The sequence below is a fragment of the Theobroma cacao genome, chromosome 3 (assembly GCF_053813885.1).
Source record: "Theobroma cacao isolate CCN51 chromosome 3, ASM5381388v1, whole genome shotgun sequence".
NCBI classification, from domain to species: Eukaryota; Viridiplantae; Streptophyta; class Magnoliopsida; order Malvales; family Malvaceae; genus Theobroma; species Theobroma cacao.
The window spans coordinates 1,822,346-1,846,315 of NC_142641.1; the positions used below are offsets into that span (position 1 = coordinate 1,822,346).

At 32.8% G+C, this 23,970-nt stretch overlaps 4 protein-coding genes across 5 annotated transcripts; 3 read left to right on the forward strand and 1 right to left on the reverse strand.

Annotated features, from left to right (window-relative positions):
- The first annotated feature begins 5,107 nt into the window (after positions 1-5,107).
- On the forward strand, positions 5,108-6,177 carry LOC18604026 (Octicosapeptide/Phox/Bem1p family protein). Its single transcript, XM_018116744.2, has 2 exons — positions 5,108-5,423; positions 5,527-6,177. The coding sequence occupies exons 1-2, from the start codon at positions 5,264-5,266 to the stop codon at positions 5,934-5,936; spliced, it is 570 nt and encodes a 189-aa protein (XP_017972233.2). The 5' UTR covers positions 5,108-5,263; the 3' UTR covers positions 5,937-6,177.
- Positions 6,178-8,150: 1,973 nt separating this feature from the next.
- Positions 8,151-10,084, reverse strand: LOC18604027 (transcription termination factor). The gene is made up of 2 exons (XM_007036318.3): positions 9,880-10,084; positions 8,151-8,495 (listed from the first exon to the last, which is right to left on the reverse strand). Exons 1-2 carry the CDS (start codon positions 10,021-10,023, stop codon positions 8,340-8,342), a joined length of 300 nt encoding a protein of 99 aa, XP_007036380.3. The 5' UTR covers positions 10,024-10,084; the 3' UTR covers positions 8,151-8,339.
- Positions 10,085-11,809: 1,725 nt separating this feature from the next.
- On the forward strand, positions 11,810-18,464 carry LOC18604028 (C2 calcium/lipid-binding and GRAM domain containing protein). 2 transcript variants are annotated; one of them, XM_088804185.1, is made up of 9 exons: positions 11,810-12,690; positions 13,735-14,947; positions 15,061-15,243; positions 15,327-15,610; positions 15,812-15,928; positions 16,553-16,815; positions 16,938-17,043; positions 17,168-17,227; positions 17,612-17,671. In XM_088804185.1, exons 2-8 carry the CDS (start codon positions 14,083-14,085, stop codon positions 17,213-17,215), a joined length of 1,866 nt encoding a protein of 621 aa, XP_088660311.1. In that variant the 5' UTR covers positions 11,810-12,690; positions 13,735-14,082; the 3' UTR covers positions 17,216-17,227; positions 17,612-17,671. The 2 variants fall into 2 exon arrangements, with proteins under 2 accessions (XP_088660311.1, XP_017972261.2); XM_018116772.2 differs by lacking the exon at positions 17,168-17,227 and adding an exon at positions 17,980-18,464 and having other exon boundaries at positions 11,812-12,690; positions 16,938-17,112; positions 17,612-17,884.
- Positions 18,465-19,215: 751 nt separating this feature from the next.
- On the forward strand, positions 19,216-23,353 carry LOC18604029 (MAK16 protein-like protein). The gene is made up of 9 exons (XM_018116737.2): positions 19,216-19,415; positions 19,524-19,633; positions 19,951-20,069; positions 20,184-20,281; positions 20,749-20,836; positions 20,908-21,036; positions 21,128-21,221; positions 22,264-22,388; positions 23,092-23,353. The coding sequence occupies exons 1-9, from the start codon at positions 19,354-19,356 to the stop codon at positions 23,134-23,136; spliced, it is 870 nt and encodes a 289-aa protein (XP_017972226.2). The 5' UTR covers positions 19,216-19,353; the 3' UTR covers positions 23,137-23,353.
- Positions 23,354-23,970: the final 617 nt, after the last annotated feature.

Here is a 23,970-nt window from a genome sequence, read left to right on the forward strand (position 1 = left end):
AATTACTATTAACACCCCTTCTCCTATAGTCCAAAAAATATAAACCACCAAACAGATTGAAACCACAAAAAAAAAAAAAAAGTTAACTCGGTCGGTTTTTGTGGTTTCAATTTTTTTCACATAACATCGTATGCTTTCTTACTTTATGTATAACTTTCATTCTCATAGGAGTTAAGCTGTTAATTTTTTTTTTCCGTAACATTGTCAAAATATTATCAAATCAAAATTAATCTAATCTCTTGCGAAAATAAAAGTTATCCACATAATGCTAATTAGAAAAAAAATTCAAATTATTCCGTTTGAAAAAAAAAAAAAGCTGTAAAATGTCATGCGAAAACAATTTGAAACCACGAGAAATGTAAACGGAATTTGTCCAAAAAAATTAAGATAAATGTAAGAATGTTTAGAAATATATCCCTTTTCCTCAAGGAGAAAAAGACAACATTGCTCTTTTATAATGTTTGCAAGGGAAATGACTGGTTAAAACATTTCTTGGTTCCAATAGAAAGGGATTTCCTCGTTGTCATCTCATACCTTTTGTATCTTGTGATCTTTAATAATGTTAAATTACTTTATAAATTCAATTCGTGTTAGCAGTATTTCTATCTTAATTTAGACGTTGAATACGTTCCTACTTGAAAATCTCGACATATACGATAAAATTACGTCGATTTTTGTTGTTGGACAACGATTCCAATACCTAAAGAAAACTGATGAAGATTTTTCTATTCATCTGAAAGCTACCATTAGATTGAAAAGAAAGAGCAGAAGCATCCAACAACGAAATGGAGGACCAGCTGTTTTGTTCACTCTCTCAAACATTGTAGTGATCTGGGACTACAACTTGAGGATAGTGTGTTGTTTTCAGCAGAAACATACCCACGAGGCACCCCTCCTTTCATATTCGTCTCCCCTTGACCAAGTAAAAAGAATCTGCCATCACCCCAGCAGATGCTGCTCATTCTTCTTCCCATCATTGTCACTTTCTCGAGAAAAAAGAAAGATTCAAGGAAAATATGGAAACCAACGGATAAAGACAGCGTCTCTAACACGATGCATGTGGTCACAAATTCACGACCTACACTTCAATAGAGCACAATGAATGTGATCACAGATACGGCCAGACCTCAGAGGCTCATGATGATGATGATGATGCTCTCCTCCCACCCGCAGGCCCAGCACCCCACTTTCCTTTGTTTAACCTATTTTCGAGGAATCTCCATCATGGCACCACAAAGCCCAACAGCTGTCTTCCACGTGTCCCTTTCCATGCCATGTCTCCCTCCACGTGTCCTCCCCGAATGTTCCTGTGGGTGGACAGGGATTCGATCATCTGCAACCAGGATGTCTCCGACATATATGTTTTCAGGATCCTGCTGCGTGCAGGCAGGTTTTTGTTTCTGACACGACAAATCTTTGGCAAAGCGGCAAGGAGGTAAATATCATGCAGCCATTGCTTCTAGTTCTAGCCAATTATGTTTTCCCATATATACACCTTTCGAGGACCAAGCATGATCCCCACACTAATGCCAAGCAGTTTTCGTGGGTTTTGTCCTCTTCAAATTCCCAAGCAGAAAAGGCTGGATAATTTCTTGACAGGATAAAATTTTGTTATGAAATGAAACAAGGTTGCATGCATGGCCCAATGTTGGATATTGCCAAGGAAATGCAACTAGGGCAGTAGATGATATGCTGGAGACTTTTCTTTTTCTTTTTGTTTCATTGACTAATTTGAAACTTCAAAGAATTTGATCAATAGGTATAATAACCGATATGATATTCGTTAATTTTAAGATATTTGAATTTAAATCGAATTAAAATTTAATTATTTAATATTTTATCCGAACACAATTAGAAATTAACACTAATTATTCGTATTCGAATTCGATTATAAATATTTATAAAAAAATTCAAACCCAAAACAAAAATAAATTTAAAATCAATTTCTATATATTATTAATAAAAAAAATAAATTAAATTAACTTGTAAAAAAATAAATTAAAGTTTAAATTTAGGTTCAGGTAGTGTGTACTCTATGATCATTGTCCAAACCTGAGATAATTTTACTATCTAAACTCGATTATAAGAAATCTAATTTTATAAAATTGGGTCGGGTAGTATAAGGTATCCTATTATAAAGTGCTTATTGTTAGGCTAGTTTGGGTTAGATTTGTTTATCTCCATAATTAATTGGAGTGATAATCATTTGCTTCATCAATACTTATAATTAGAATAATTAAGATTTGTTTTATTGCTGCATTTACTAACTTTTTTATATTTTTTACATCTCATAATGTTTTTATATTAAAATTTTCATGTAAAGAGTAAAATCATATTAGTACATTATTATTATTATTATTAGAATAGATTATTGTTTCCTTTTTTATTCTGCGTTTTAACTATGCAAAGTTATTATAAAACTAATAAAAAGCAAAACTATATTTGATTTGAAATAATCATATAATTAAAAAATTATTTTATTGATTTATAGTATAATTATTTTTTATTTTTGTGTAAAACTAAAATCCCATATTTTTCTTTATTTCGATGACCAATAACTTTGATTAGAAGAAAGCCAAATGTATGGTGAAGATGTAGGATTTGGGTCATTTTCAGGAACTAAGTCTTTGCTTCGTTTCTTAAACTATACGGGTTTAATTTGTAGCTAAAATTAGGACACCATGGCCCATACAAGTGCCGACCCTAAATGACTCAATTTACTCACCACATCATATTAGGTGCATTTCTTCTTCTATACGGTTAGTAGGGAAAATTTATTTTATATAGACCCTTCATATTATGTTATTTATACGCGTAACCATTAATATTAACCGAAATTAACAATTTTGTCCATGTCATAATTTTCCCTCTTATATTATGATATTTATATATACACAACTGCTAATATTAACCGAAATTTACAATATTTTACACATTGAAATTTTTCGTGGATATCAAATGATAAGTAATATTTTAACTAATGATAAATAATTAATTACTAATCATTAAAATACTCGAGATTTGACTCATTAGTTGATATATGATATTTTATTTTAAAAGCAAGGATTCGAATCCCTCTTTTTCCAAATTAGAAAAAATCATAAGGGTTTATTTGACCTAACATAAAAATATAAGAATTTAATTAAATTCAATAAAAAAATAAAAATCTATTTAAATTTTTTTAAAATAATTCAAAATTTTTTTAAGTATTATGTTTTCTCATTATTAAAAAAGTAAGGCCACGTGTCGTTACTAGGGATGATTAATTTTAAAGATAGTAATGGAGAACTTAACATGATGGATGAACATGATAAGATTTGCTTGCAAATCTTACTTAAAATGACTGTAAAGTGGATAATGGAATATTTGGTATTGTCCCATTTTATTTGTTTTTGTTTGATTTTTGATCAAATAAATTTAATTTTGAAATTTTTTTTCTAAAAATATTATATAAAATTAAAATTTTAAAAAATATGTTTTGAAAAAGTTCAAAGTTCAAAATTCAAAATTCACAAATTTTACTTTTTAAAATTTTATAACTTTATGGTTTTATTAAAAATAATGGTTAAAGTTGAATTTATTTGATTAAAAAACCTAATAAAGAACAAATTTTTTCAAAATTAAATTATATTCATTACAAGCCCATGTGATTTTGCCTCAATAGCAATTCTCAAAGATTTTGTTTTCGCGATAAAGAGGAAACCTGAAATATTAAAGTTCATATTCAAATCTCGTCGTATATGAACTTCATCTAATGTATTGTTGAATTTGTCCATTGATATATTGGTCCTGTCATTGAATTATTATATAAAACGTGATTCTTTATTGTGAACGTAACTTTTACATATATATATATATATATATATATACAACTTTATCAAAAAATATTCATAAAGAAATCACTAATTATAATTAAGAGTATATTAGTGAAATGTAGTGGAGAAGGTCATGTCTAATGCCAATGAAAATAGTAATTAAATACCATAATCAAAACAAGCAAGAAGGGTCAATGAACCATGGACCAAAATAGCATTAATTGTCTTATTTTGACATATATATATATATTTATATATATATATGTATATATATATATATATATACATTGTTTGATCCTTGAATAATGCCAGAAATCATGAACCTTATTCATAGTTTTCTTAACCTTGGGTTTAACTTGTATTTATTTATTTATTTTTGGTTTAATTAATTAAGAAAATTAAAAGAGAAAAGGTAGAGCTGGCTAGAATGGAACTTGGACCAAGCAAAGGGCCCCAGCTCTTTGGGAGTCAAAGAAGGGAGGGAAGTCGGCCTCCAGGCTCAGACGTGGGGGTGGGCCCCTTCCATTTAACTTCTTAATTTTGTTAATCTGATTAATTTATATTAATTATTATTTGATTGGATTAAATAAAATTAAAATATTTTTAATTGAATTTGAATAAATTTTGGATTGTGAAATTATTAATTTTCATAGGTTCAAATAGAGTTCGAACTATTCTATCATAAATAATAATTTTTAATATTAAATTTTAATTATATTATTTTTTATTCATAATATTTATAATTAATGTAATACTTATTAAAATTTATTAATTTTTTAAATTATAATTTTAAACTATAATTATTTTTATAAATTAATTTTAATTTATTAATTCAATTTTTTATTGATAGTATACATAAAATTAATTTTAATAAAATATTTAACAAATTTTAATATTTAACGAATAGTTTTTAAAATATTCAAGTAGGAGTTTATAAATGATAATTTCAAATTTTATTCAAATATTTATAAAATTTTAATACTCTATTAAATTACACAATTAAGAATAAAATATATTACTAGTTATTTTTAAAATATTTATATTTGAAATTTTTTATTTATTAAAATACCTAAATATCATAAATATTGGAATAATGATATCAATTAAACAAATATTACGTGTTAACTACTTGATCATGTTAAGTAATCAATTGCCACCATTGGGAATATCCGAATATAAAAAACCAAAACCCTTTCTCTTCTGTTTCCAACGAGTCTCTTAAGCGTGTAGAAGTAGGACCCACGGCTGACGTCACTGCCTTCTTCTCCCATAAATAACCCTCTGCCCCCCTTCTCTTTGTTTTCAGATTCAAAACAAATTCCCTTCTTTTCCCCGAATTCTCTCTTCCCAAAATCTTTCAAAACCGAACTCTCTCTAACCTTCCAACCACAGAATCCAAACCAACGCCAAAGAGCAAAAAGAGGGAAACCCCAAGAGAAAGAAAGAAAATGGTGAGAGAAATTGAATCGGGGAAGAAGAGCTCAGAAACTGTCAAGTTTCTTTGCAGTTATGGCGGCAAGATTCTTCCACGTTCTAGCGACGGCAAGCTCCGTTACGTCGGCGGACTCACCAGAGTACTCTCCGTGGATCGTTCCATTTCGTTTACAGGTTCGTTTTGTGTTTCAAAGAATCTTTTTCTTTTTCTTTTTAGTTTTTTGTTTTATTTATTCTTTTTATTGAAAAGAGTGTTGAATTTTTTGTTTTGTTACAGAGCTGATGGTGAAACTCGTTGAGTTTTGTGGATATTCCGTAACGTTGAGGTGTCAGTTACCGAACGGCGATTTAGATACGTTAATTTCGATAAAATCGGACGAGGATTTGAGGAACATAATCGAAGAGTACGATGGAGCGGCTTCGTCGAAGATCCGAGCAATCCTTTCACCGCCGAAGTCACTCAAGCAAATCTCTCCCCCTCCGTCGAATACGTCCAGTGTCAACTTGTCCTCTCCCACGTCAGCCGATTCCGATTCCCCGTTGAAGGCCGTATTCCGTCGACGGAGTATATCTCCGCCACGGCCGATGGCATATCCAGTCAGAGCTTCTTATTATCCCTGCAACCTGCAGCAGAACCCTAGAGTTTTCTTTACCGCTCCTCATTCTAATTACTATTGCCGGCATTGAAACTAGAGATTCCGGGACGGAAGAATGGCTCAACAGCCCCTCAGTCGGAGGCTTACAGAACAAATATACCATATAGACAACGGCCATAAAAATACCGTAAAATTAAAAAAAAAAGAAAATTAGTTGATTAGTGGAACTTTGAAACTTTTATTTCAAAGTGCGTTTGGATTGTAAAGTGAGAATCGAGAAGTAAATTTTTTTGGTAATTGATGAATCTTTTGAGATTTTCTTCTTCCCCAAATTTTCCCTGCAATTAGCATGATTTTTCCACCGTTAGGGTTCTGATAATAAGTGGGCCGCCGTGACGGATTGGGAAAATTCCGAATTAGCCAGTCACACTTCTGTTTTCTGTATCAGCGCGAAATATTTGCAGCGGTTGACGCGTACGGGACTCAGTCAGTTCAACTGCTTGACACGTGACATGACTAAGAGTACAAACGTAACAAGTTGATTGGTTGGTCAAAATGTTTTTGTAGAATTTATACTTAATTGAAAAAAGCTGTGTAAACTATGATTTTAATTTTTCTTTTTCTTATTTTGCAGGGCAAAAGAAGGATGGGATCAGAATCACCAGATGCCGTAAGGTGTAGTGATAATCTTTCGTTAATTCTGAAATATCTTAATCATGGTGGTTAAGATACTCGATAATTTTGAATGTAATTAAAATTTAATTTTTTATTTTTTATTTCGATTTGAATTTAAATCAAAATAAATTTAAGTTTTAAAATTATATTTAGAATGATTAATGAATTTGGAAGAGTATTATATTAATTATATAAATAATTTATAAATAATATTTTTAACTTTAATATTGAAAGTCATTGTTTTTACGGGTTTGCAGGGAGAACTCTGAAATCATTACTTGAAGTCATAAGTATTATTTAAATTTTGTCCCAATTTAATTAAATCTTTAATTATAAATTATCTATTTAATTAGAGTAGTGTAAGATATTCTTTAAGATATTCGATTAACTTTCTTCATGGGAGGACAACTTGGAAGACTGACAAGTGACGGCTGGTTGGAATTCTTTAATAAGCTTTAAAAATGGAAATTAAGAGGAAAGAGTAGAAAACGTGTGACAGTTCTAAGGATAAAAACAAAATAAAGCTGCGTATGACTTAGTCCTCCATGGGTGAGGATGGAAACGAGCAAGACAGGACAAGAAAGAATTAGTGTGAAGAGAGAAAGAGATGGCCACCCCATTTCGCAAGGTGGGACCGTTTGATTTATTTGAATCTTCCAAATTTTGGTTATGGGGTCAAGTCTTTGTGGAACTATATTTGGCATTATACTTTGGTGAACTTGTGGGGACTCAAAGTGATTGAAACCTTCAAGCAAAGGAAAGGGTAAATCTAAATGGTCGTGAGATTAACACTTTCTATATTATTAGAATAATTAAGATTAAAAATAATAAGTGATATTTTAATTTTTAATTGAATGAATCATTAATTATAAAAGTTTATTTAATTCATAATAAAAATACAATAGTTTGATTGAAAATAATAAAACAAAATTGATTTATTTAATTTTTTAAAAATATTTTAAAGGTTTTTTTTAAGTATTATATCATTTATATTTGATGCATTGTCCCTGTATAAATTTTATACAATTAGTAAACGAAATATTACCACCCCATTAATAAATAAATTTAAAAGTTGAGAACCTTAAAAAATATACTCACAATTTTAAAATTATTAATTTAAATTTTTAAAACTTTTTTTTAACCTTTACACATTTATAAGGTGACAAAATATAATTAAGTGATAGTAAATAGATACTATACATTAACAATGCATTAAATATAAAACCTTTACATAAATATCGTTACTTCCCTATGTACCCATTTTGATTATGATTTGTAAAATATATGTATTTGGATTCACCCTTGTGAGCGTATTATTTTAGTTAGTTCACTTTATTGGAGAAAGCCTCATATTTAACCAAAGAGACCTTATGGAAGTGGTCAGCATTAGCTCAATAATCAATCTCCTCTTTGACTGTTGAAAGATCAAAGATTCAAAGTAGGTTGAGCCACAGACGAGGACTCCCTCCAAGGTTTGATCTTTATATGGAAATTGGGTTGCAACTTGAAAATGACAACTTAACTGTCTTTTCTCTTTTGATTTCTCTGCTCAGCCAAACGACAGAAATGGGAACAAAGATCTTTTCCTAACCTCATTTTCTGGGGCCAGGAATGATTTAGAAAGGGGGAATTGAAAATTAAAAAGGAATGGCTCTGATTGAAGCAAGTTGCAAGAAAATACATGCGCAATACAGGCTTTGTGGCAACATAACATCAAGCAATGCTTTATCTCAAGTCCTACACAGGCATTACAGAGCTTGCGACTAGAATTTTTGAAGAAACGGAGGTAACAAAAACGATGAGGCAGAGTATTATTTTTTCAACCAGTTTCTTGCTCAAACTCCTCAGCCTCAGATTCCTCGGCATTGTCAGCATCATCATCGTCTGCATCATTATCATCATCTTCTTTATCATTATCGATGGTAGTCTTCCCAATCACAACCAGGTTTCTGTTAGTATCTCTGATTTCATTCAACTACAAGAATCAATTACACAAGTGTCAATAAAGCCAAAGCCTGAATTTGCGAAAGTGAAAGTCACCGGCAAACATACAAAACTGCCCAAATGAACAACAGCTTCTACTCACTTCTAATGATTTGAATGAATATCATCTTCTCGCACTCGTGTTGACCATCGTGATAATAAAATGTAAGTTACTGATGTCATAAACTACATATAACCCAAAACTATAATTCACAGAAAACGAGCAGAATGACAGTGGAGACAGAGAAAGGTTTTCATGAATGTTATCAGTCGTTTGCACTCTATCATGAAGGGAACTGATAAGCATGTTATTCACCACGTAATCCATAAACTAAATATAACCCAAATTTAGAATTTACCATAAAAGAAAAAAAAAAAAAAAACAGAACGAAAGTAGAGACGGAGAAACATTTTCATCAATGGTGTCAGTTGATTGCACTCTATCATGAAGGTAACTGACAAGCATGTTATTCACCACCTAATCCATCAAACCTTCAAGCTCTGGCATCCAGACTTCCTACCTCAAACTCACATCTCCTTCACGACAAGGCATTCAACCTAGCTTTCTAGCAATGTTAGGGGAAACAACAAGCAAGACCAAAAGTATATAAAACCATGGTTTTTTAAAGAATTTATGTGCCAAAATCCTGCATTCGATTATAAATCATACAATATGAAGTTTCAAGCCGTTTACTGGTGGTCAGCAATAGCATATGGCTCTCGAAATCTTTCGAAGTACTCAGTACATTGAAGTTATACCGCTCCGATTGAGCAGTTAAACTCATTATACTCACTGTAATTTGCTGAAGATCTTGCCCCAATCATTTAGGAAACTATCAACAATGACAATGTTTTTTCCTTACAAACTTAGACACTGATCTTAATAGCACTTGAAATTCTGTCATCAAACTTTGGTAATGTAACCAGGCAGCAACCCCAAAAAATCGAAATGCTTAAACTGAATTCCTGTTCCAAAAGATCCTAAGAATTTGATTGCTAGCTTTCACCATGAAAACCCATTAAGTATCACATCCACTAAATCACAATAAAGACAAAATTGGCTCTATCACTGTTTAAATTTCAGCAGCAAAGAGAACCTTGATGATTCTCAAAAAATATCTACTTCGGCATAATGAATCTCTTCCAGACACAAAATCAAGGGTCGGGTTCAAACAAACTGACTAATTTAATTAACAAATTTGATTTTTTTTTCTTTCTTCCTTCAAAAGATTTTGAATACTAATGCACTACGCTTGAGCAAGAGGAAATCAAATAAACAGATGAGACACTCAATTACCCTTTGCCATGTGATAGGAGAAAACAAAAGAACATTCCCTAAATAGAAAAATGGGGGATTGGAAAAATTTTCAAAGTACCTTTTCTTCGAGATTAGATTCTTCCATGGCGAGTAGGAGCTCTTCGCTGTGGGGTTGCGGCCATTGAGATGGAAGCAAAAACGACGTCGGAATAGTCCTCGTCGTCGATGGGAACTGCGTCATGAACGCCGGAAACTGTAACATCCTTTCTCTCGCTCTCTCTCTCTCGTTGACTCTCAAGCTGATCAACTTCAGGGTCGGATCCGCCGGTTCAAATTTCAAATCTCGGCCCATTTACCACTCTCCAGCCCGACTAATTTGTCCGAAAACCTCGGAGTCTCAGACCAATTGACGATTTTAGTCTAATTTCGGCCCATGCGTTTCAATATCGGGTCGGATTACTCCCAAAGCCCATCCTCGAACCCTTTTTATATTTATAAATTTATAATATATAAAAAACACGAATTTTGAAAAAAATTGACGAAAATAATTAATTATTTTATTATATTTTTAAATTATTATTTTAATTAATATTAATTTAATTTGTAAATATATAAGAATCCTAATCAGAACGAATGACTTTTATTAAATTTTTTTAATATAAATATTAATAACATATTAATTTATAAATAAAAATTTAAAAATAAGAATATTTTTATTAATTCTAATAGTATTGGATAATTCATTAATTAATAATGTTATAAGATTTCAATTATATATAATTGAAATATTAATTATCTTTTAATTATATATAAATTTTTTATTTATAAAAACTTTACATTTTATTATTTTGAAACAAATAAAACATATATTAATATAAGAGCAATAATCCTAGTCTAATAAAAATAGAAAAACATCAAGATAATGTTTGCGGTGTTACTTGGTTTATGTGTTTCACATTTCAAAGATGTACTTAATTGGTTTTTTTTCTAAAGAAAAGAGAAAAAATCATATATTACTCGGTGCATTAAATTTGCCATAAATATTTTATTCTTCCCAAATTCAAGCATAAACTAAAAAAAAGTTTAATGTTTTAAAAAATTATTGAATTATTAAAAAATATAAAAAAATATTTTATCATATTTAATCAAAATTTTTTATTTTTATTTTAAATCAAATTATATTATAAAATCCGTCGATCACCTACCATTAACTAAAATGACAATTTTCATTTATATCAACGTTACGGTGTTACAACACTAATGTGATGTTGATGTGCAGGTGCAAATTTTATATGATCATATTATAATGTCATGTCACAATTTATCATAACTTGTTAATATTTTCCTAAGTGTGATATGATTGTAAAGAAACAAAAAGGGTTTTGACTAACTACATTTAATCAACTTTTATTCATAAAAAATTTATTTGTTATGAAAAACATAAATAAAGACTTATTTAAATAAATTTTTTTTATTGTATTATGCCTTAAAAATATAAAGTAGAAAAAATAGACATAATATCTAAACAAGTTCTTACATTATTTAAAAAAATTCAAATAAGCTCTTATATTTTTATTGCGTTCAATTAAGTCCTTATATTTTTATTTTGAGTCAAATAAATTTTTTTATCTTTATTTTAAATTAAATAAATTTTATAATTAATAATTAAATTAATTAAAATATTATTTATTATTTTATATTATATAACGCTGACATGATATAGTAATTTAGAATGATAATATAATTATGTGATATTTTTTACTCTCTACATCTATATTAATATCATGTGGATATAAAATGATAAATAATATTTTGAGTGATGACAATCAATCAATTATTTGTTATAAGAGTTTATTTAATTTAAAATAAAAATATAGAGATTTAATTGAATATAATAAAAATATAAAAATTTATTAAAATTTTTAAAATAATTTAAAAACTTATTTAAGAATTATGTAAAAAAAATTGTGTGCAGTTATCAAAGAACGTAAAACATGACAAAAAGGCAGATTCTGTTTGTTGGAATTTTCTATGTCAGGAAATGGAATAGAAAAGTAGGGCTGATTCCATGTAAAAAGAAGATAAATCCAAACCGAGACCCTATCGTTCCCAGGTTTCCTGCTCCATCCTTTTGAGCAATCTTTTCCCTCTCGCTTTGGGTATTCAAAGCTGAACTCCATTAACAAACAACCAATACCTATAAAGCTGAGCTGTTTGTTTTTGAAGCGGCAAGGGAAGGGAAGGCAACGAGTATCCTCATTTAGCCTTACCCAAACGCAAAACCAAGCCAACCGAGTCCGACCCTTTTTTCCTTTTTGGCCTCTTTTGGCGCTCACTTTACAATTTTCTACCAATACTTTATTGGTTCTTTCCATAAATTCCATAACTGTTCTTTCATGTCCTTCCTCTCACGTATCCACGTTTCTCTCAACGGCTTCACCTTCGCTTCTCTCTCTCTCTCTCTCTCTCTCTCTCTCTGCACTTGAGTACCCGCCTAGGCCTAGCTTTAAAACCCAGTTTCAGTTTTTCTTTCTTTGGAAAATTATACAAGTAGTGAAGCGTTTTTAATTGTTATTTTGTGATGAGGCTGTACGTTTACGTGTTGCAAGCCAAAGACTTGGGTGTGGAGGACATTTACGTGAAACTCCAAGTCGGGAAGTTCAAGTCCAAGACAAGGACTTTGAGAAATACTTTGAATCCGATTTGGAACGAGGAGTTTGTTTCAGGGTTCATGATGTTGGTGAACAGGTTGTTGTTTCTGTTTTTCACCATGATGATGATTCTGGGTTCTTCAATGCTTCCAAGGATTTGGTTGGTCGGGTTAGGATTCCGGTCTGGTTGATTGCTGATGAAGATAATCAAACCTTGCCTCCAACTTGGCTTTCTCTTGAAAAGCCTAAGACCGGAAGGTTTATCAATAAAGATTGTGGTTAGTGCTCTTGGCCAGTGTTTTCTTTTTCTTTCTGTTTCTTTTTTGTGCTACCATGGCTTGAATAAACGTGCTTGGTGGTTTTTTGTTCTCTGATAAATGGAAATTGATTTGCATTGTTGCTGCAATTTTTTATAGCCTTAATGATGAATGTCTTATAGCATAATTGATTGAGTGGGATGTAAGTTTTTAATATATAAGAAAGATTAAATTAAATTTGAATCTGCATTTAATTAGAAATTAAGATTAAATGATATTTGAATCTGCATTTGATGATAGTACTTATACTCAATTGGGCTTTTTAAATCTTGAAGAGCTAGTTCTGTTTTGGTATTAGACTAGATAATGTTGTTAATCTGACAATTGGAAAAGTGAACTAAAGTTGAATAGATACTCTCTGATTTACTTGCCAAACTTTTGTGATTTGTTCAAGGAGATAATGAATTGGATAACTGGTTTGAGTCCAAAGTCTATTTCTAGGGACATATATGGAGGCTTCATCTATCTAAGGTACCTGTCAACATACCCTTTGAACATGAAAAAGTTAGTTTTAGACTTGCGTAGGAGCTGGGACTTCCTCACATGAGTTGCGTGCATAGTCACCCATAACAAAATGGCACTGCAACAAGATTACAATTCCCATATGTTTTTGTTATGTCAGTCAATTTATAGTTCCTGGTAAAACAGGGGAAAAAAATAGAAAAAAGACTGGAGATGAGACTAACATCAATTGTGAATTTTGTCGCCGCATTTATTGCAACAATGTGATTGCTTTCAATTGGAGCTTTCATAAGCCTTAGGTTCCCCGAAGGTAATTGATTGCAGAGTTGATGAATTGGCTGACTTGAACTTTGAAATCAAGGTGCCCTCTCCACATTTTAATTCTTTTCAGTTTTGTCTCCCAGCTGAATTCTGTGATCGATCTCCAATTTGCATAGGACATCCGAACAGTTGCTTTTCATTAGGGCAGTATATTCCTCTTTGCTCTGCTTAATCTGTCAATGGAATTATGAATTTACAGTATATTTTTCTCAATGAGTGCAGGAAAAATTCTCCTCACCATTTCTTTGCATGGAAAAGGGCATGATAATTCGGCCAGTCATCTTCTTTATGCACAGTCAGACATTCACCATGAGGACTACAAAGAATTGGAAAGCACATGCAAATTATCTCATGACATATTTAGTTTCAAAGCTCCATGCCTGAAAATCACAGAAGGTAAACACTTAAGTGAAGGCTATTGCAGGCCGTCTTGAAAAGCTTTTCAATAAGAATGAGGAAACCTCAAGAACTGATGATTCATCATCAGAATTATCCACTACACTATCTGATCATGAGGATTCATTGGAGGGACTCCCCTCTAGTTGCAGCTTGGAAGAAGCAATTAAGTTGATGCAGTCAAAGCACAACCAACATGAAATGCCCGAAAACCTTGAGGGGGGCATCCTTCTTGATCGGATGTATTTATTGTCCTCATATGATTTAAATAAGTTTTTTTTTGCACCTGATTCACAGTTCAGGAAAGACCTGGCAGAACTGCAGGGAACAACGGAAGTCCAGGAGGGGCCTTGGACATGGAAATCAGGATATGATTTTTGCTTAACACGAGTTGTTACATACACAAAAGCTGCAACAAAGTTAGTAAAGGCTGTTAAAGCAACAGAAGAGCAGACCTATATCAAAGCAAATGGACAAGAATTTGCCATCCTGATATCTGCAAGTACTCCTGAAGTTCCATATGGAAGTACATTCAAGATAGAGTTACTTTACAAGATAATGCCTGGACCGGAGCTATCAGCCGGAGAAGAATCTTCTCATCTCATAATATCATGGAGAATTAATTTTCAGCAGAGCACAATGATGAGAAGCATGATTGAAGGAGGAGTTAAGCAGGGACTGAAGGAGAGTTTTGATCAGTTTGCTAGCTTGCTAGCTCAGAAACTAAAGATTCTGGATTCCATGGAATTATCAGACAGGGATCATATGCTGTCAACTTTGCAAACAGAGCAGCAGTCAGATTGGGAATTGGCAACTGAATACTTTTGGAATTTCACTGTGGTTTTCACCATTTTTATGTTTTCATTTTTCATTGTGCATCTTATACTTTGTGATTCTTCCAAAGTCCAAGGCTTAGAAATTGATGGACTTGATTTGCCTGATAGTTTTGGAGAGCTTATCACAGGTGGAATTTTAATTATACTTTTGCAGCGTGCTTACAACATGGTTTCTCGCTTCATACAAGCTAGGTTGCAAAGAGGTGAATTATTACCTCCTTTTATACATACATTATTAGTAAACTCTTAGAACCCAAGAGAAACTACTGCCTTTCTGTCTCAGGATTTTCTTACATTGGCAATCTATTTTTAATAGGAAGTGATCATGGAGTCAAAGCCCAAGGTGATGGATGGGTTCTCACTGTCGCTCTAATCGAGGGTGTTAATTTGGCATCCTTGGATTCGACAGGTTTTTCAGACCCTTATGTGGTTTTTACCTGCAATGGTAAAACAAGAACAAGCTCTGTCAAGTTACAAACTCGTGATCCTCAATGGAATGGTAATCTTCTTACTTAAAACTTCCTGTGCACCTTGTTTTTTTCTTCTCAAGAATATATGCTAACCTGTTTTGATGACATGCAGAGATACTTGAGTTTGATGCCATGGAAGAACCCCCATCAGTCCTGGATATTGAAGTTTTTGATTTTGATGGTCCTTTTGACCAGGCTACCTCCCTTGGGCATGCTGAGATCAATTTTTTGAAACATAAATCTACTGAACTGGCAGACTTGTGGGTCTCCCTGGAGGGAAAGCTTGCTCAGTCTTCTCAGTCAAAGTTACACTTAAGAATATTTTTGGATAATAACAAAGGAGTTGAAGCTATTAAGGAATATTTAACAAAGATGGAAAAGGAAGTAGGCAAGCAGGTAAAGACTGAGCCAAAACTGTTGATGTTTTGATTGTGCAATAGCTCATTCATTCATAAGGGAATTTATTTTGTTGTCTTGATGGCACCTAGTTACAGTTCAGTGTCTAGTTGATGAACAGGTTGACCTTTTGCAGAAAACAATACAGAATAAGTTTTTTCTGCCCAAATCCTTGTCTAAACCACACTTGGTATTTTGCAGTTGAATCTATGGTCACCTCACAAGAATTCAACATTTCAGAAACTGTTTGGATTGCCACCCGAAGAATTTCTTATCAGTGACTTTACATGTTACCTGATGAGAAAACTGCCTGTGCAGGTGCAATTTACAGTTACCACGTCAGTACATTTACTTGTTAAAATAGAATGTTGCGATCAACATTTCCAGTTAATGTCATCAAGTGGACATCAAATGAACATGTTGATTCCTTTTTGTCATGTGCAGGACTAAAAACTACTATAAAATTGTAGCCATTGTTTTCTTGCTTGGTTCAGCAACTTTTATTTTGCTAATTTGTAATGTGCAGTAATTCAAGGCAATTCCACACATTTTCTATTCTTAGATATAGTTCTGCTATAACTTAGCTAAGTCTTGCACTGTATCGTAGTGCTCATGCATGAAAAAGAAAAACAGATAATGATGGTTAATTTCCATTTAATAATTGCTTCTAGATTCCGTGGGTTTTTCAGTTCATTGTGAACAAAATGGAATTGGATGAATAGCTTGCCAGTTTAATATGGTTCTTTGAATTTTCAGAAGCTTTTGATTTAAACTGACTAGTAAAGAACAGCTTACCTCGTATAGTTGTTGCCATAGAACTTGCATGACGAATTCCAATTCCTGTGTTTTGTCTAGAATTCAGATCATTAGTCTCATGTCTTGGTCTCTTTTTTTCATATTTAAGCAATACATATGTTGAAACGCGAAGACTTGTGGATGCAGGGCCGCCTCTTTCTATCTGCAAGAATTGTGGGGTTTTATGCCAATTTGTTCGGACACAAAACCAAGTTTTTCTTCCTTTGGGAAGATATTGAATACATTCAAGTGCTTCCGCCATCACTGGCATCTCTGGGTAGCCCTTCTCTAGTCATAATTCTGAGGAAGGATCGAGGTCTTGATGCAAGGCATGGTGCAAAGTCTCAAGATGAAGAAGGAAGACTAAGATTTTATTTTCAATCTTTTGTGTCATTCAATGTGGCCAGCAGGTATTAGTGTAATTAAATAGCCCAGTGCAGCTCTCTTGGACATAGTCTTGAAGATGATGTTCTGATTTCCATCATAGTATTTCTATTCATAAAAGGTGATTATCTACCATGTCATACTACAGGACAATAATGGCCTTGTGGAGAACAAAAACTCTGACACTTGATCAAAAAGCACAGATTGCAGAAGAGCAGCAGGATCAAGAGGAAAGACCCATCACACTTGAAGAGGTTGGATCCATTCGGGATGTTGAAATTACAAAGATGTCAAAGATTTATTCTGCTGAACTTCCTATTAGTGTAAATTCTGGATTTCTTGACCCTAATCTCATTTACCTCTTATTTGATTTTTAAGCATTTAGGAACTCACATTGCACATATCCTTTTGGAAGTGCGTCCATGAGATTCACAAGAGGTAAATATATTCTTCATATTGAGCATAATGCACCTACCCTGGGACTGCCATAGTCATACCTTATAAGTCATATGCAAAACTCTTCCTTATGACTCTTTTTGTTTGTAATCCTATTAAAAGCTTTGCTTGTAGATTTAAGGATTGCTTTCTAGCTTTGGCCTCTGCTGCCCTGCCATGAACATTTTCCATGCCCCCTAAATTAGATTCCAAGCACTTGTAGTTGTAGAGTATCATCCATCATGTTTAGCGTAGTCGCTGTATGATGCTTCTGCTATCTGTTTTTGTTAGGATGCTTAATATTAAAACAAAAACAAACGTATGCCTTCAATTTGATTAACTTATTTAAGTATTTTGGTGGTGGAATTGTGTTTGGCATTGGTGCAGGTAACATCACTAATGGAAATTTTTGATGGAGGAAATTTAGAGCGTAAAATTATGGAAAAATCTGCTTGTATTAATTATGTAACGACCATTTGGGAACCTGTAAAGCCTGGTGTTTCTGAAAGACGCATCTCTTACAAGTTCAATCGCCATGTTTCAATCTTTGGAGGGGAAGTCACCTGCACACAACAAAAATCTCCCATTGCAAATGATGAAGGGTGGATTCTGAATGAGGTCATGGTGCTCCACGACGTCCCATTTGGTGACCACTTTCATGTATGTGAAAAACCATTTCCAAAATTTCCCATGCACCCTTTCACTGCTAATGGCTTCATATTGTTTACAAACTTCTTTGTTCTTTCTAATTGCAGGTCCATTTTATGTACCAGATCGAAAAGTCTGGCCTAGCTCACAATGCTTGTAAGTGTGATGCTTACATTGGGATCACCTGGCTAAAAAGCACCAAGTTCCAGCTGAGAATAACTAGAAACATAACAGAGAAATTTATTCATCGATTAAAGGAGATATTCGAACTGGTTGAAAGAGAGATTCTGTTTGCAACTCAACAGGAGACATAGCTGCAGCTTTTGACAGATCTTTCCATGCTTACATTCGTCCTTCAGGAACCTGGAGCAACACTGTTACAGCTTATGCAGAGAGTTTTCCTGGAATCCCATTCAATATCTTGTATGGCATTCAAAATGTTAATGATTTTTTGTTATGCTATATGAAATATTCAGAAAGGGAAGAGAAACTTAGGCTTTAAGCCTTGTATACCAACATTAGTTGAAACAAACTGTGTTTCAGCTGAAATTTCATGTTCCTCCATTAGAAGAAAATTTTTTAATTTTTTTTACATATTTTTCCATAATTTTACTGTATTATGGGCAATAATGCATCACTCTAATGTGAGGCAATAAGGAAAGGTTTGGATAAATTCCACTTATCCCTCGTATGGTTTTATTTTTTTTTTATATTACACCCTGCGGCAATGTATTTTTTTTATTTTCAATTAACACCTTATGCATATATTTCTTTTAATTAATATTTTGATGGATAATTTTTGTTACTACAAAAGATTAGATTGTTAATTTTGTCTAACAAAATTATCAAAATACCTTAAATGTAAATAAATAGTTTAATTTTGAATTTAAGGCGTGTTGATAATTTTATTGGATAAAATTAACAAGTTAATTTCTTATGAGAACAAAAATTATTCACATGGTGTTAATTAAGAAAAAAAAATTACAGATATCACATGAGAAAAAAAATTATACGTGTGAGAAAAATTGAAACCGCATGAAATATAGGTGATTTTTATTTAAAAAGTGAAAAGTTGTTTGAAATTTTGATGAAATTGAAGAATAATGAAATTATAAGAGCCAAAAAGAAAGATTTTATTTTCCCTTTTTGCTACTCCTATTTCAAGGGGTTTTACTTTTGAGTAATGATAAGGACTAAATCGCACAGTTGAGATAAGTTTAGTGTCTTTTGGGGGCATTGAGGTTTTATTTTATTTGACCGTCACATTTTAATATGAGAACAGCCGTGTCACCTTAGAAAAAAAACCCCACCGTCCGCAGCAGCTAAGCCAACATAAAACCCTAAACCCCAAAAACCCCAAAACTTTTCTGTTCCTTTCTTTATTCAAATCTCTTGCTTCAAACAGAGGGTTTTTGTAAATTCAAGAGCGAGATTTCCATTGTTGTTCTTTTTGAATTGAGTTAGCAAATTAAAGAAGAGAGATGCAGCACGACGAGGTGATATGGCAAGTCATCAGGCACAAGCACTGCAGTTTCATGTCCAAGTAAGAATCTCTTTCAAAGCAATCAATGTCCCTTTTTTTCAAGCTTTGATCAGCTCTGGGTATCATCATTTTATGATGGGTTTTTGTTTTTTGAATTGGTTCTTGTAGGATCTCGACTGGGATCTTCTGTAGAAACCCTTATAACGTCACTGGGATTTGCAATCGTAGTTCCTGCCCTCTTGCTAATAGTCGCTATGCCACTATCCGTGACCACGATGGTAAGTCAAGTGATTCTTTCCTTGTTGAGAAAATTGGAGAAAACAGAAGAGGTTTAGGCTATGAAATTTTAATGTTTGCTGTGTTAAACTCAATTTCTCCTGATACATGTGTTAAATTCAATTAAAAAAATCTGTTTCATTAGTTATGAAAATCGAATGAAGTATCTTGTTTTTGTAAATTGGTTAATAGTATTTAATTGCTGTGAAATGATAGTAAGTGGGTATTCCTAGCGCTATGTGTTTATATTCGAGTGATTGTTCTGCCATGATAGAGCATTTATGTGGCTTATGGGATTTTGCTGTCATGGACTTTTCAGGGGTCTTTTATTTATATATGAAGACTATCGAAAGAGCTCATAAACCCAATGATTTATGGGAAAGAGTAAAATTGCCCCGAAATTATGAGAAGGCACTTGAAGTTATTGACAAGCATCTGGTATAGCCATCTTTTTTCATGCTTTAGTAATGCCTATTTTAATTTTTTGTTTCTTAACTTTGGTTTATCTGTTGCTTAACTGGCCTTCGTCTTTGCCCTTTTCTTGTCATTAAGATGTATTGGCCGAAGCTCCTTGTGCACAAAATAAAGCAGCGTCTCACAAAAATGACACAGATGCGCATCCGCATGAGGAAACTTGCCTTGAAAACAAGGTTCCCTTCAGCTTTCGCTTTGCATTACTTTTTGTTTCCAAAGTTTATGTGGCAAGTTAGTGGATAAAAAATCAAAGAGAAGAACTTTATTTCCAAGAATCTTACCAATGGTGGTTGCTAAAAGCTTCATTCATATATTTCATTTCAATCCTCAAATTTTGTTATGTGTTTGATATACTTAGCAGGGTGAGTGTTTTAGTGGATTTCAATTTTCTTTATTATGTGTTTGATATACTGAGCAGTGGTGAGTGTTTTAGTGGATTTATATTTTCTTTATTATGTGTTTGATATACTCGGCGTTGGACTTATTGGTGAGTGTTTTAGTGGATTCCAACATGGATGTACTTGTTCAATTTTGGTACTATTTTTTTTCAAAAAATTTATTTTTAATAGACATTTATTAATTTCTGCTGGATCATATATTTCTCTTTTTCATTTTCAGTTTATTATTTTTCATTTGTCCATAGGGAGAAGATAATGACTACACCCAGAAAGGAGAAGAAGAGAGAGGCTAGAAGGGAAGAAAAGGCTGAAAAAGCTGCAGTCTTGGATAAGGTTATCATCTGCTTAATTGCTTGTCCTGAATTATCGTATCTTCAAATTGGTTTTAACTAATACCTTTGCAGACAATTGAGAAAGAGTTGCTTGCACGGCTCGAAAATGGAATTTATGATGGAATATACAACCTTCCCTTCAATAAATTTATTGAAACTCTTGACACAGATGAACTGCAGGCTGAGGATGAAAATGAAGAGGTTTGTCTTATGGAACATGTTGTTCTATGTATCATCCAAGCTTTTTTGCATTTTCCTTTTTCCTACTGATAATTATTTTGGGAATAAGCAGGAATCTGAAGTTGAGTATGTTGAGGGAAACTTTGAACTTGAAGAGGAAGATGATATAGAAGATATGGGTATGAAGAATTATCACATCAGTAATGGTATGACTTTTGTCTATGTTGTCAGCATTTTTGTGTCATGTGATATCGCATGCCACTTGCATGTATAGGCTTACAAATGCATATATGCTACTCCCTATTTGTTTTTTTTTTTCTGGTGTCATGTAGTGTCTTTTTAAATGGTGTGAAGTTAGTTTTATGCGACCATAAGCTGGTTTCATTATTCTGAGAAGGGATAATGTCACATTTGGTCCCTGTACTTTAAGAACTAAAACTTTCAACTTATTTCTCCATCCCTTGTTTCTAAAACCAATCAACTGTAAAGTCCTTCATTTTGCCTTATTTCCAGCACTTAATCTGCATAAATAAACCAGTCTAAAATCCCCTCCAGCTTCAAACGAAGAAACAACCAAAAAGCCTCACAATCTCATTTTTACTTCACTGTCTTGGCAACCAAACATAATTCTAAAACAAAAATAGGGAGGTAAAATGTATATAGGTTAAGTAAATATAAAAAGGAAGAATAAAAAGAGAATGGTAGCTAGGACAAGAAGAACAAAATCTTTTAGGGATTTTGAAAGATAGAAATTGGGGTCTTTTTTGTGTTTAGGGGATAAGTTTTTTTTATCTTTCTTAGTTAATTAAGTTTTTTCCGTAAGAAGTCTGACTTAAATCTCTCTAATATGAAGATCGAATGAGATCTTGACATATGGCATCCATAGGTGTGCCACATATGCAACATGTGCCATACACATGTACATATTAACTTGGTACCAAATGATGATGTGGAAATTCTTTTGCCACATGTCAACTTTTGGTTGGTTGAAGACTATGTCAGTAGCTCTTTTTAACCGTGTCAGGAGCCAGACTACATTGCTACACGGAATGAAAGTTTTGAATACCATGTTGAACATTTTTTAGTACAGGTACCACATTAAACATTTTCTTAAACTCTAGGGGCTCAATATGATATTATCCCTTCTGAGATAGATGATATGTTGTCAATCCCACTGCCTGCCATGTGTCTAATAATTGAAATGCTGCATATTCAGTTCTGCTCAAATAAGTTGAAATTTTTACGCAGATGAGGTGGCTGATGATGATGATGAAGAAGAAGAAGTAAATGCAGTTAAAGTGCGAAGAAGGTCCAAGTCTGAGAAAGATGAACCTGGTAAAAAGCTGAAAAAGAAACCAAGGATCCATGTTGAGGTAAGAATCCTTACCAATATCATGTAGGTGTTCTTATATTTTCAGACAATGTTTCATGTGATAGTCCTTCAGCGTCTATTAGGCGAAATTTTGCCTGGTTTTATTAAGTTGGTGGTTATACATCTACATGTATTTATGCAACTATCTTATTATCTACATGTATTTGTGCAACTATCTTATTAGCATCAGGAACAAAGATTTGAACAGTGTGGTTTTTGTCAAAGGAACCAAAAATGTATACGAGCACCAAAACTTAGATGTTATATATTGGTCTTTTGTCATTTCTGGAAATAAACATTATGTTGGTGTCTGGAGCTCTTGGAAAATGCCATATACCAATTCAGTGTAAATCTTTTGGTTCATGGCTAGTAATAGTTCATGGTTTTGGTTACAAATTAACATTGGATTTCATACCCTGAGATGGTCCTTGAGCTCCACTAAGTCGTAACTGCAATTACACTCAGTTGGTAACTTTTGTTTCTTTGAGACACTTTTTATGTTTTTAGTATCTCATGACGTCATTCCTCTGCCACGTGTTTAGGAAAAAAGCTTCATTTAGTGAATTTTTTGTGTGGATTTCCCTGGTCTTCATAGATCTGTTCATTTGCTTTTTATATTTGCTATCATTAGTGACGTTATACCACTTCTTTCCAGAATATGGGTGCTAAGAAATTCCATTTCTATTGTATTTGCTTTTTATCAGGTTGAACATGAAAATGGTGCTGAAAGGCAGAAAGCAACCTTTTGAGTCTCGGTAGCTCGTTCCATCAATCAACAGATACCATGAAGGCTGCATATAAGGTAGTTTTTTGAATGTGTGTCATCCTCCTTCCTAACAATATGCAGATGAGGGAAATCCAAAGAGGCTTTAGCATAACATGCAACCCTCAAAAAGTTTCAATGCCACCTGCCCCCTTATCCTTTCCGGCTAACGGAACAGAGAAAAGAAAGGAAAGAGGAGAGAAGGAAGAAAAGAGAGGGACGAAGAGTTTTGACCCCTTTTTTTTTGTTGGTTTATAGAGTTGACAATCATGTGTTAAAACTAGTTGTATTTGCTTTTTAACTATGCAAAGGAATGTGGGAAGTTAAAGATGTTTCCAGGCTAATACAAACTGAGGAGATTGCTAATGCACTTTTTTTTTTTCCTTTTATGTTGGAAGAGGTGTTCCATTTTCAATTTTGCATATCAAGAATCTATCTGAACACTATCTGGAGGCATGGTGACAATACCTACTCCCATCTCCAGTGAACAAATCTTCAGTTGCTGCCATTGTTGCCATGTTTATGCTTTGGAGATATTCTATCTTGCAAAAAAGAAAAGTCCTTCTAAAAGGGTTTTAGATTGTATCATGGAAAACTATAGAAATCTAGAGTTGTATGCAACTGCTTTCCTGAATTTCCAGAAGGAACAGATTCCATAGTGACTGATTTGACAACCCATCTGATTAAATGAATAAAAATAATAAACTTAAAACAGTAGGGGACAGCAACTTTTATCTTATCAGAAAGAATTAAATGATGCATAATTTTTTCCTTTTAATAAAAATAAAATTAATACAGTGTCATGATTAGGGACAACAAT